The 12,885-nt window shown below is 44.2% G+C and overlaps 2 protein-coding genes across 2 annotated transcripts in view; one reads left to right on the top strand and one right to left on the bottom strand.

Moving 5' to 3' along the window:
• Window positions 1-4,313, top strand: part of E4F1 (E4F transcription factor 1) — an 11,648-nt gene extending 7,335 nt beyond the window's left edge. Inside the window, exons 12-14 of the mRNA XM_009329964.1 lie at window positions 1,205-1,365; window positions 2,187-2,249; window positions 2,888-4,313. Coding sequence (XP_009328239.1) covers window positions 1,205-1,365; window positions 2,187-2,249; window positions 2,888-3,235 — 572 coding nt within the window. The 3' untranslated portion in view covers window positions 3,236-4,313. The remainder of the gene's footprint in view (window positions 1-1,204; window positions 1,366-2,186; window positions 2,250-2,887) is intronic.
• A 1,100-nt stretch (window positions 4,314-5,413) lies between these two features.
• On the bottom strand, window positions 5,414-12,608 carry ZDHHC4 (zinc finger, DHHC-type containing 4). Its single transcript, XM_009329955.1, has 6 exons — window positions 12,459-12,608; window positions 10,029-10,102; window positions 8,163-8,341; window positions 7,937-8,062; window positions 7,042-7,286; window positions 5,414-5,950 (listed from the first exon to the last, which is right to left on the bottom strand). The coding sequence occupies exons 1-6, from the start codon at window positions 12,579-12,581 to the stop codon at window positions 5,669-5,671; spliced, it is 1,029 nt and encodes a 342-aa protein (XP_009328230.1). The 5' UTR covers window positions 12,582-12,608; the 3' UTR covers window positions 5,414-5,668.
• Window positions 12,609-12,885: the final 277 nt, after the last annotated feature.

Raw genomic sequence — 12,885 nt, 5'->3', positions numbered from 1 at the left:
GGACAAGCTGCTTTTTGGCTGAATGGCGATGGTTTTTTGGAGTGGATCTAATGACCTTCGTCCAAGGCCACTTGTTTATCTGCATCTCGGTGGCATCAGAAGGAGATGCATTGTGGGTTTTTTTAATCTACATTAACGAGTATTTCTATTGTGATCTTTCTGACCAAAAATGATGCTGAACAGCCAGCCATAACACAGTTCTAATACAAAATCTAGATCATCTAAACAAAGAGAAAGATAACCAAACCAGAATTTGCATTAAGAATCTAACTGCGGGGGTGCTGTGGGCTCTCTCCTCCAAAGTCTGGCTTAAGTGGTCTCTCCAATGTTGCTGCTGCCCCAGGTGGGGAAGACAGACCCTAAACCGTACAAGAGCCTACCCCGAATCGTGAAGTGGTTCTGGCCCAAGGCTATACACAAAGAGGGAGAAAACGAACGTTTTCGCAAAGTAATGCCAGAGAGAGCTTGACTTCTGTGTTGGGGAAGAGGCGAGAGGACTGTAAAACTTACGATGTGGCACATATTGTTACGGTTAAACTTGCCAATTGTTTGGGGTTTTTTGGCATTAAATTCGTACTAATTTTGGGTTTTTATGAAATCCTGTGAAAACACGAAGTGTGGATGTTCTGCGAGGAAAATGTTTTAAGTAAAGTTCTCACAGATAATCTTGTTTGAGCAGATTAGTTACGCTGGACCTGCTGCTCCTTTAGCTCGTAAGCACGGATTTTCAAACTTCTTCAGGTAGTGATGATGATGTATCGAGATTGTAAAGGACAATACAAGTTCACTGAAGGGAAAAAAAAAGTTTCCTAGGTAGATACTGAAATGTAATGCATAAGCAGAAAAGATACACGACTTAAAATATACCAGAAGTCTTAACTGTATGTTCTTCACATACGGCTTTTGAAATCCTGTACGGTTTTACGCATCTGAATTTAGTTGTGTATTTTTTGAAATGACACCGGACAGTTGCTCTCCTCGAGGCTCAGTGCTGTTGGCTGGTGTCACGTAGACCTCTTCGAGGCCATTATTTGGCCTGTCTTGGTGGGATGAGAGCCTGTCGTCTGACTGCTGGTTGGTTCCTTGTCAGTGGCATCCCGTTAAAGGGGTCTTGTTTGTGCCACCCAGTATTTTCCAGGTACTCCTGTATTTGAGATGGTTATGAAAAATAATGTTTTTCTGGCACTTTTGGAATACCATTCAGGTGGCTGCCTCCTTGCTTTGAAAGAGGTGGAAGAAGTGATGGTGTCTGAGGAAAGTCAGTCAGCTGACAACTTAGCTGCAACAGTCATTTCTGAAGATCCTCACACTGTTTTGGTAGAGTTTTCTTCAGTGGTGGCAGACACTCAGGAATACATCATCGAGGTAAGAAGTGGGGCGAACGGCCTTCTCATTCTCAACTTAGCACGGTATTTTGTCAATAAAAACTGCAGTTGTGCATGTTCCTCATTTAGGCTTTTGGGAGAAGGTAAAACAGGATCTAGCCAATGCCACCCCTGCCTGCATGACCCTAGGAACACGTAGGATTAATCTTGTTCAGAAGGAGAGCACCTGGAACCTGCTTCACCACCCTTCTCGAAGTCCTGCATGTAACGTAGGCAGGAAAATGAGAACGCAGGGAAGACTGACAGTAGTTCATCAGAAGGCTGAGACCGAGAACTTCTGACCATACCAGATTTTATGTCCTCGCAAACTTGCTTCAGCTTTCCCTCAACTTTTACCTCCTCTTTTCTCCCATTTCTATTTAGCTTATTTTGTCTGAAATAATCTCTGTTGTTTTTAACTGGCCGTGGCTGCCAAAAGCAATGAATTACGCATTTCGCTTTCTCCCCCTTCGGGACAAAGAGCCAGTACTCATCCATGCAGAAGAACACAGTTCATTTATTGACTCCCTTTAGTGCTGCCATAGTTTTTCTCCAATAGGAGAGAAATCTGCCAGTTGGCTGAGTCCTGCTGAGAGAGGACGTTCTCTTTCAGTTATTTGTGAGCACTTTGTATTACCTTTAAGTAGCTCTCGATAATGGGATTTGAAGGGAATTTCAAGGAGGAGTTGTCTTTAGAGTAGCTACTGCATCATGGGGGGGAACAGAAAGACGTGCAAAAGATCTTAGTGTCTTGTATCTTGGTAATAAAAGATTTTTTTGGTAACAATCTAAAAAGGGAATCATCATATTTTGTCTTTCAAGACTGCTACTGAAGACATGGAGACCAGCGAAGCTACTGAAATAATAGAGGGAACAAGACATGAGGTAAAACAGCCACGTAAACTATTATTTTGGGGACTTGCTATAGATGAAGTGAATCACTTTTAGCGTCTAAATAAACCCGACTTCAAATAATTAATTTACCAACCTCTAGTTTTGCAGACCTGTCTGTATGAAAACATAATACCGGTCATACTGGGTTTGACTGAGCTCTGTAACCCCAGATCCTCTTAGTGATGGTGGCTAGTGACATGCATGGCTTCACACACGAGAACATAGCTGCCGGCTAAGTAGAATGGTACAGTAACACTTCAGCCCGAATGCTAGCAATAATGGTGGCTGCAAAGTCAGAGGCTGGCCGGGCTCTTGACCTGCAGTCAGCCAGTTTAAATGTCTGGGCATGCCTTGTTAAGATTTTTCTGTAAACGATAGTTTGACTTTCTGTAGGAAGTACCCTGCTGGCGAAACATCTTCAGCGACGTGAGGTGTGACGTGTTTAGGAGTCCGCTGTTCTCGGGGTGATGAGAACTTCAGTGAGCAGCTGGAGGAAACTGGAATTAAATGCTGCTTGTTGTACTGCCCTGCTGGTCATCAAGCACCGTTTATGGTGGTGATAATTGTCTGTACTTCTAACAGAGTACAATACGCCAAGAAATAACGTGGCCTCTTTTCTCTTCATGTAGGTTGACAGCCACATTATGAAGGTTGTGCAGCAAATAGTAAATCAAGCCAACTCTGGTCACCAGATCATTGTACAGAACGTCACCGTGGCAGAAAACTCTGAAGTAACCACAGATGCTGCGGACACCATCACCATCGCGACCCCCGAAAGCCTCACGGAGCAGGTGGCTATGACGCTGGCTTCCGCCATCGGAGAAGGAGCAGTGCTGACCACCGAGGGCAGCATCGAGACAGAAGAAGCAACGGTGACGATGGTGGCATCCGAGGACATTGAAATAATGGAACATGCAGGAGAGTTTGTGATCGCCTCCCAGGAGGGGGAGGTGGAAGTCCAGACTGTGATTGTGTAATGAACAGCATGCAGCTAGTGACAGATGTTAATGTAAAACTTAACGATTTTTCTCCAGTTTTGGGGAATTTGATCAGTCCCAAGTTTGCCATTGTAATTGTTCAGAGAGCAAGGGAGAGAATGTTTCTATAGGTAAGTGGCTTAACAGGATGGTACAGCCCTGAGGTGTTTCCTGTTGAAAATGGAAATAACAGTAGTTAAACCTCTGCATGGTTGTACTGTGGGAGTGACTGATACGCCATATTTGACAGCCTCGGTATTTTGTACAGCTGCCTCAAAGAAAGGAAGACGCTTTGTGAAGCATTTACCTCTGACCACAGGGCAGTGGTGTTCTGGTGTTCAGATTTAAAAGGATTCAGAAAGTGAAGCAAGTACGTAGGGTCTCATAAGAGACTACTTGATCATATGCATTTAAAACCAACCAAGAAAACCAAACCTAAGGAGTTCTGGTGTGCATTCACCACCACTCAAAACCTTTCATGCCTTTAACCTCACTACTTTAGTCCTCCTAAGGCATGGTACTGCAGTATTTTATTTTATATCCCGGAAAGTAGCCTTATGTACTGGTCTATGAAAGAATGCATCACTGTACCCTTGCAATGCCAGACAGGCTACTCTGAGAGCTGGTCTGTTGGTGTGTAAAGCCATATTGTATATGATTATTTTTTTTTTTTTTTTAGAAACCATATATGGATTTTTAATTGCATATTGTACAGATTCGGCATGTAAATAAATACATTTTTAAAAATAAAGTTATTTGAAGTTCTTACTATATTTTTCCAATTTCTGCTCTATTACCCCTCAAACAGAAGAATTTCTGGAAGAGAACAGGGCCACTTGACATCGTGCTTAAGAAACCCTCATCGTTGGGCGAGTCAAACACGCTGTTTTTCCCAAAACAAACGCAAGCCTCTAAACGCAGCCAGTACATCTACGCTTTGGAGATCTTTCAAGTGATCTCTAGTTAGAGGGGTTTCAGGAGGTCACTTGCACAGCTGTAAGTTTACTTTTGTCTTCCACCATTAAGGCAGAGGGTTTTCCCGAGGGACACCGATGAAGTGCCTTTCAGCGTTCACCCTGTACAGAAGCGGAAGACCACGTTAGTGCTGCGCTTCTGAAGCGGCCTGTTCAGTGACTGCAGGTGGGCAGCCCTAGAAACAGCCTCAGCAACTGTAACTTCCCCTGCTGCAAAATGCCCGAAATACAAAGAAATGCCTAAGATACGGTTGAGCCTCTTGCTGTGAACAGATATATCAAACAATACAATAAAGATGAGAAATGCCAGAAGGACTGAGTTTGTAATCTGCCAGGACCTGATGTCCGGAGCTCAATATCAAATCTCTGATACCCTTGTCAGGATGCCGAAGTTTTGTCCAGAAGTCCACCATTTTTGTGACTCTAAGGCTGAAATGGCGTCTTATTTTGAAAGAGCTGAAAACAGGTATCAAGAAAGAGACTTAGCAGGTAAGGAGAAGTAGCACTTGTGGTAGTTTCCCTCCTGAAATTAAGGTCTTCCATACTAGTACAAAGCCACAGTAGAACAGGGTTTCTGCAGGTTCAGATTCTGCCAGTAAATTTCCAGCTAAATACACGCAACCTATTCTACATACTGTTAACAGTAACGGGTTAATCGTTTGCCAAACAAAGGTACTTACAAAAAGATGAAGCTTCCTCGAAGTTCACAGCAGCTCTTTGTTAGCTCTTCCCTTGCAAGGGCACACACGGAGAAAAAGATTCACTTCAGTAAGATGGACCGAACTTGCCTCTCCGTGCCAGCAAATTTGGTCCCTCTAACAAGGAACCGAGAGGACTAAGCTTAACCTCAGAGATCTCACCAAGTGAAGTATCTTAAATAGTGCTCTGCTGAGGCATTGTTAATCAGAATACTGCTGGAAATAGTAACTCACAGCTGAATACAGTCAGCTGGCAGTTACTCTTTTCCTACAGGGGGAAAAAAAAAAGGGAATAGTTGACAAATATGCGCATTCGGATGTTTATCACTTCCACATGTGTGACTGCTATATTCCTGTGAAGTCTCCTGCAGGAAGACCTACTTAAGATGTACCAAACTAACTTAGGAACTCAGTTTGCCTATTACACAGTGGTATAATGCAGCATACAAACAGTAATCATAAAAAACCCCCGTTCCTTGTGTACGTGTTCCTTAGCTGAACCTCTCTCTAGTACAGCTTGCTTCAGTACTGCGATTGTGTCTGGAAAGACTAACGGGTCACTGTCAGAACTGGTACGAGCAGTGTTACAGATAAACTTGGAAGAACTCTAGTTTTTTGAAGACTGGTCGGCTTTATGAAAACATAGTTTCCAATTACTTCATTGAAATACAGTGATCTCTTTACAAAAGTTGTTTGGGGCATCAAAGCACGCTGCTGAAATAAAGTCTTACAAAAAGTTTGAAAAGGCACATATAATGTCTTCATGTTTTCTTCTTTCTTTCCAACACTGTAGGAGGCTTAAAGATTTCCTTTAAATTCATCCAGACTCCTTTAGAATAAGTGTTTTTGTAGACACGTCTGTCATGAGGCTGCAGTGTTAGATGGTGGGACCACCCGTATCTTCTGGATTTATACCATTCGTTGGAAGTTTGGTTGGTTAAGGCCAAATATAGATGGAAGCAGCAGTACGCACCCAGTACGAGTGTGAGAAGAATAACAAAACCAAGCATGAAGACAATCCTAGGAAAAGTCAAGAAAAGGTGCTGCAAAGAAAGAAAATAGTAACTTAGTTAAAAAGTTGGAGCATTAAATCACACGGAAGCGTGTGACCACTGCAACACGCCAGCTGAAATGCACATCCATACGCACACGCAACTGTGCAGCTCCAGAAATAAGGTCACAGCCCTATCCCCCATCCAGCTCAGCGACGGTCCGTTCCTAATTGCATCTTTGAGTGAAGCACAGAGATTTCCAGAAATGTATTTCCTCACAAGCCATGCTAACATGCGGGAGCGTTTTCTACACCCATCTATCTATCTCTGAACGTTTGTATTTCATATTGGAATTTTGCTCGTTTGTTTTCTTGTTGCTTTTTTAATTAAAAAAAATCATTAATGCAGACCATCTGAAAACAAACTGCCAAATGAAGAGGCTACAATCTGGTACAACTTCAGGTTTTGCTGACACGATACAGCTGAAGCAGCTCTTTTCTGAGTTAAACTCCAATACCGGGGAGTGGTAACGGTACTTCTCAAACATGAGCAAACATTCCCTGACCAAGATCCCTTTATAAGAGTACAAGGCCGAAACATCTGTTGTCTAGGATGAGGAAGAGAGAAAGCATTTACTACTTAGCACCTCAGTGCCACGGGACAGAAAGGGATGAGGGGATTGAAACGCAAATGACTCAAGTGCTGGAGAGACTCAGAGTCACCCTTTGCTTGTACGTGAGAGAAAATATTCAAGTATCTAAATTCCAGGGTAGTAGGGTCCTGCTTTAACATCTCCATGAAGGTATCTCAAGGACTGTTAACTGTTTCCTAAATGTTACTGCAGTAGATGGTCACTGGAACATGAAGTCATTCTTTACGAATCAGATCTGCCAAGTGAAAGCAGTCTGGAGACAGAAATACGAAGAATGGGAGAGCTGAATGAAGTGCTATGGGAAAAATCCCATTTTTTTAAAGTAGTCTGCAATGGCAGTTTTCTAAACTTCATTAGCCCTGTAAGTCGGTAAAAAACTGCAGCCTGTCCACATTCTGCCCGTGAGAACAGGTGGACTTAAAAGATTCCTGAAAGCAAAGACCGAGATAAACCTTTTTATAGGCTAATAACCCAGAGAGCATAAACTTACCTGAATGAGGAAGAGAATCTCGACAGCACGCTCTTGCCCTTGGTCATCAATGTAACTCCCGCGCATCATGTTTGACAGCAGCACCACTTGGATGAGAAGCGCTGCTGTGACGATCGCAACGGTTGCAGCCATGGCAGTCAGTGTGACGAGGTACAGGAAGAAATACTTTGCATTGAAGGCACCGATGCAGTTGTTGACCCACACACAGTGGTGATCAAAACGATGTACACACATACTGCAGAAACCTGATGAGGAGCGACAAGACAGTTCAGTTGGTTTTGGTTTTTTTTAAGTAATCAATTTGATTTTTACACAGTTTAGGATAGTTTTTAATCTGAAAAAAATCAGAATTATGGACATGATTTAGCTGATAGTTTTTTAAGCAAATATACTAATTTCAACTGCGTATCATAAAAAATCCCCAATACTAAAGACATGTATCTCATTTCCTCTTTTATTCACCAAGACTGCAGCTCAAAGACTTTGGTTTCTCTGACAGTACTGCCTAGCAAAGCATATGAAAAGTAGAGACTGTAGCTCCCAGCTTTATTTTAGATGATAACAGCAAATTCTGCAAGAGAAACATAAAATCCTGAACTCAGGTCTTGACCGGTGATGATTTTTCATTTAACTTCTAGATGCTCAAAAGCTTGCCTGTTCCTGACCCCAAATGATACCCTCAGAACTGGTAATTTCTGTGAGAAGAAATAGCAGCAAAACAGTTCCAAGGATGGGCAAAGGGCAGCTGTGATCCAGGACCCCAGTAACACAAACATAATCCTGTGCGCGTCGAGCTGGATAACAGAACAGATGTAGTGTGAACTGCAATTATTGATGGAGAATTAATCTGGGAAAGTATTACTGCTGTGCCTATCCAGCAAGTTAAGATTCTTACTGCAATGTTTTGATCTGGCTGGCTTCTCCATGTTGCACGTAGGACACACGATGCCTTTCTGAAATAACACACCATCATACGCATAAATCTTAACCAACGATGCATGATTTGATTTTGTTATTATACCTGTGAAAGAAACAAGAAAAATAGTAAAAGTAATGCTGTTTGTAACATTTTTTAGGTTCCGTTTTCAAAGAGCTACAGCTCACAACCAGCGCGAGCTTACCAGGATTGGCCCGGGAGCAGAGAATGAAGCAGCCCATGTTCCCAGCCAGCAGCAGGTAGGGCAGCAGGAGGAGGAGGAGGTGGAACTGCAGCTCCCAGCAGTAAACAAACACTTCCCATGTGTACTCCCCATACACTGCAGCTTGCAAGGCTACGTGCAGGACGACGAACAAACAGCTTCTGTAACAGAAAGGGGACAGTCTATTTAATACTCAGCATCCTGCTTAACAGGTCAAGTACACTCGGAGGTGATCAGCAAAGACTTTCCAAATGCAAGGAGACACCTCTTTTAGGTTTTCAGGCCAGCATGGGTTGCATATTAATAGTGTTTTCGCCATCCGGTGGCTTCTCCTTCTCTTCTTCCCACATACGCTCCTTTAAATATGCCAGCTAAATTCACTTCCATTATTGTCGTGCCCTTTGGATTTTTTTCCCCAACAGTAGAGTCAAGTACAAAGCAGCCTTGGGGCTGACAAAATATGCCACAGCAGTAGGCCACAAAACATTCTGCCAGGAGACATTTGCTGTGTGCTGCTCTGAAAGTAAAGAAAACCCCAGTAAGAGGTAATCTTAAAAAACCCTGTAATAATATAAGCAGCTGTTACGAAATAAGCGTGGCAGGAGGTTTGCAATGGCGAACACTAGTTCCAACCTGTTGGCAGACCTACAGCTTCTGCGAGGCAAGTTGCACAACCGTTTGGCACGCAGGTTTGTTTGGGGTGCGTCATACTGAGCAACAACTTTCAGCAGCCTGGCAAATAGACGCTCAGATAAGCCACGCATTAGGAGAGCAATGTTCACTTACTACAGTTCTCTGCATTATGCATCAGTTTGCTGGACTTTTATTACGAGTTTTAAATAACCGGTGATGTGTATTTTACTACAGCGGGGAGTCCGTTGCAGACAAGCTCTCCTCTACTGCTCTCTCCTAGGCCATTTCTGTGTGCAATCCAGCAGGATCCTGCGGAGTCTCCTCTCAGCTGCAGGGCTACGAGAAGATAGCCTGCAAGTGCTGCACCTCACTGGACTTCTGCATGAACTGAAAAATCTCTCTCTTGAATGAGGGGACGCAGTCGAAGGCTGTGCGTGGAGGATCAAAGCGCCTCTAGCGCACAGCGTAATCTAGCAATGACAACTACACCAGGCTCATCAGATAATTGCTCTGCTGCTGACTGCACATTTGACAGCGTAACCACTCTCTCTTGGGCTGTTAACAGCAGAGAATCTGCACAGCAGGCAACAAAACACCTGCAGCACATGTTCCACAGCTGCAGATGTTACATCCCTGAAGTGTCTGTCATACTGGAGTTGCTGCCCCCAGAGGAAAGGTATTTAAATCGTTCCTGAAGCAGATCCTAAAAGCACCAAAGTTTACAGGACGCTACAAAATTCACCTTAATACAGCAGGCTGTACATTGGCAGCTGTGCAGCTTCCCCTTGAGCCCCCTGGACATCCAAGCTGCTGGACTAAGAATAATGGGATTTGAGGGAGAGGATGGGGATCGCTAGCTCTGTCTAAACTCTTTCTGCAGCTGCCAGAGAGCCTGTTGTAATTCTCTTGCGGACGCAGTCTCCCACCAGTGTGACCAACATCTGTTACACTGGAAGCTACTGAGCCACATTATCTTTATTTGTCAATATGTTCAAATATTTCAGGGTACCATCTTCCCAACAATAAGCAAGGAACAGAAAGACAACAGTGTGGCAAACCTTAAAGGGAATCTGTAACCCCCGACAAGCACCCCTAATGAGGAGAGAATATCTAAGCGTAATAGTGAAAGCTCTGATGGTGGCAGGAGGTCACCTATAGTGGCCAGAAATACTAGCTAAAAATAAGGTCAAAAGCATAAAAAAAAAAGTGCAATACCTTGTGTGGAAGAGCCTGTGAAGCACCCTCTGTGTCGCGGTCTGGAGCTGTGTGGGGATTACAAATGACAATACCTGAAGCAAATGAAAACACCGTTATCTGGATTGCACATCACTTCTGCCCTGTGGAACATTCAAACAAAAACATAAGTCACCTAGTCCCTCAGTTATATATCACTGCAGCCATATCGCCAGGGAGGAAGCTCATTTTCAGGGGCATCTGAGGTCCTAAGAATATAGGCAGGCACGTTGCTGGGGTTTTCAAAATGGGGGCGAGGTTCCATATTCTTGGAAGCCCAGAAGGCACAAACAAATGTATCTGGGTTAATGTGTGAAAGCTATAAGGAGCTTATATCAGGTTATAGACTGGGCAACGGGTTAAGCAGGGGATAGAACTGAGCAATTTCTGAACTACAATATGCTTCATCAGGACATCTGACAGATGCAAGCGGAGATAAGCAAAGGGATAAAGCCCGCTATCCTCCAGAAAAAGGAAAAAAAAACCCAACCAAAAACCAAACAAACCCCACCAAACCCAAAAAATCCACAGTTTCTTCAACTACAGCTATGATCCAGTCTGATAACTCCACGTCTAACTGCCGTTTCAAAACCAGCTAGACACAATGAAGAAGAAAACTGCCTGCCTTCATTCAGCAAAGTCCTCAGCAATAGTCTGTGAGTGCAGAATCGTTTGACTCCGCTGTTCAGAAGATGACAGATCTCTGTAGCAACATGCTGCTCCGTCAGTGGTGGAGGAAGTAGAGCAGCTGAGCCTATTTCTAGCTGACATGGAAAGAAAACATGCAGCGAGAGCTTCTTGTCTCAGATGTGAAAGACCAGAAGGCAAAAAGCATATGTAGAGTTGAGAAGATGTTAAATATTTTTCTTTTAACTGGTATGCCTCCTATCAGCAGTTCAAGTGACAAGTCTTTTTTAAAAGAGGCTGTGTACTGCAATAGGAAACGCACAACTGGACAGAAAAGCAACCTGCATGCAATTGCAAAATTCAAGTTTAAATTAACTGTATGTGTGTTAGTACAGTCTAACACTACATTCGATATCCATGATTCCCCCCCCGATCCCCTGTATTTCAGCCATTCCCTAAACCAAAGCAACAGGCTCTTACAAACACGATTTGTGCCTGCAGTGGCGATGAAAGACCTGTACAACGCATATAACCATCTCACACAGCCGAGCCGCTGGCAGCAAGGAAAACAGACCGGGGGGGGGAAGCTGACTCGTCACAGAGCTAGAAATAGCTGTGCTCTGTGCACGTTAATTATTTCATACCGCTGACAATGAATACTTCAAAGGATCTTACAGGAGTGCAGTCAAACAATTTCAACAACTTCCAGGCTTATACACTTCATTAACTACAGTCAGAAATGAATTTAAAATACAGTGGCTAGAGAACCTATTTAGGATTACCTATATTTATTTCATGCGTACAAGTATCGATTACGTTTCTCCAGACAGTGACTTTACATCACAGCAGTATTTTAATTGCTGATTGTTACACAAATTTCATAGAGGCGCCTATTAAGAAATGTGGGTAAATATTAAATTTATCTGCACGATGATCTCTGTGTCTATAAAGCAAAATGAAAATAAAGTGTAACCCTAGTAGCAAATTCAAAGTCCGTTTAGACTCACGTAAAAAGCATTAAATATTATTTACAACTTAAATGATGATTCCCTTATCCTTTCCCTTCCAAGAATGCTACACCTTTTTTTTTCTTCATTCAGACACAGCCCAATAGACAGAAAAATAAGCTAGTGCCTTTTCAATCCATTCCCTGTTTTTACAATAAAATGCCAATTCTTAATCCTCTTTTAAAGCTCTTCATTCCTCCTTCTTTCTTAGGAAACAACGGCCTGCAGCATTATTGCAGGCCCACATTAAAGAGCTTCCCCTAAAATATCTGCTACCCGTTACAATTCCCTCCCTGTTTTAATTCTCAAACCTCCCCCCACCTTTTTCCTCTTAATGACAGCAGCAAATACCGTAAAACTGCAAACAGTTGGGGCCTCGTTATTATTGAATTTCTCAAAGCCGACGTGTTACGGTGTCACTGAACAATGTACTTTCAGTATCGCGGGAAGCTCCGTCCTTAGGACAACCCCGCGGTGACCGCAGGCGGCCAGACCGGCACACGCAGGAGCAGGAGCTGTACGGCCCAAACGGGTTTTTACCGACCCGCTCGGGCAGGATCTCATCAGCCAGAAGGAAGCACAGTTCTGTTTCCAATCCCAGCCAGCACTCACCTGAGAGCACTGTCAAAACAGGAGGGAATATGAAATATACCGTACCGTCACTCTAACCACGTACACTAGCATTTTTTATGGAGGAGAAATACACTAATTTTAGCACGACAAACTAGGAGAGACCATCCGAACCACAGATCATTGCCCCGAAAGGTCAGTTCTTTACCTGGCTCGCACCGCTGACACTTCTTGCGAGGAAACTCGCCTTCCTTCCCGAGCAGGCGCAGAGCAGAGCCACGGCAGCGAGGACGGAACACAAGTAAACCACCAAGAGCGTCAGAAAGTCCATCCCGAGCCCTGCAACGCAACAGCAGCAGCTTATCGCTGCCCCTCGGTGCCAGCCCTCGTATCAGCCCCTCGGTACCACCCCTCGGTGTCACCCCTCGGTGTCACCCCTCGGTGCCAGCCCTCGGTGTCACCCCTCGGTGTCACCCCTCGGTGCCAGCCCCTCGGTACCACCCCTGGTGCCACCCCTCGGTGCCCCCCCTCGGTGTCACCCCTCGGTGTCACCCCTCGGTATCAGCCCCTTGGTGCCAGCCCTCGGTGTCACCCCTCGGTGCCAGCCCTCGGTACCAGCTCTCGGTGCCAGCCCC

Source organism: Pygoscelis adeliae, unplaced genomic scaffold, assembly GCF_000699105.1.
Source record: "Pygoscelis adeliae isolate BGI_AS28 unplaced genomic scaffold, ASM69910v1 Scaffold508, whole genome shotgun sequence".
Classification (NCBI taxonomy): Eukaryota; Metazoa; Chordata; class Aves; order Sphenisciformes; family Spheniscidae; genus Pygoscelis; species Pygoscelis adeliae.
The sequence above is the reverse complement of the archived record's forward strand: the minus strand, read 5'-3'. Positions and strand labels throughout refer to the sequence as shown.

Coding starts and splice junctions, on each gene's coding strand:
- ZDHHC4 (XM_009329955.1), bottom strand. CDS start 12,581: ATGGACTTTCTGACGCTCTTGGTGGTTTACTTGTGTTCCGTCCTCGCT. Junction 8,063..8,162: donor CTGCTCCCGGGCCAATCCTG/GTAAGCTCGCGC, acceptor TTTCTTTCACAG/GTATAATAACAAAATCAAAT. Junction 7,287..7,936: donor AGCCAGATCAAAACATTGCA/GTAAGAATCTTA, acceptor GCTCCTCATCAG/GTTTCTGCAGTATGTGTGTA.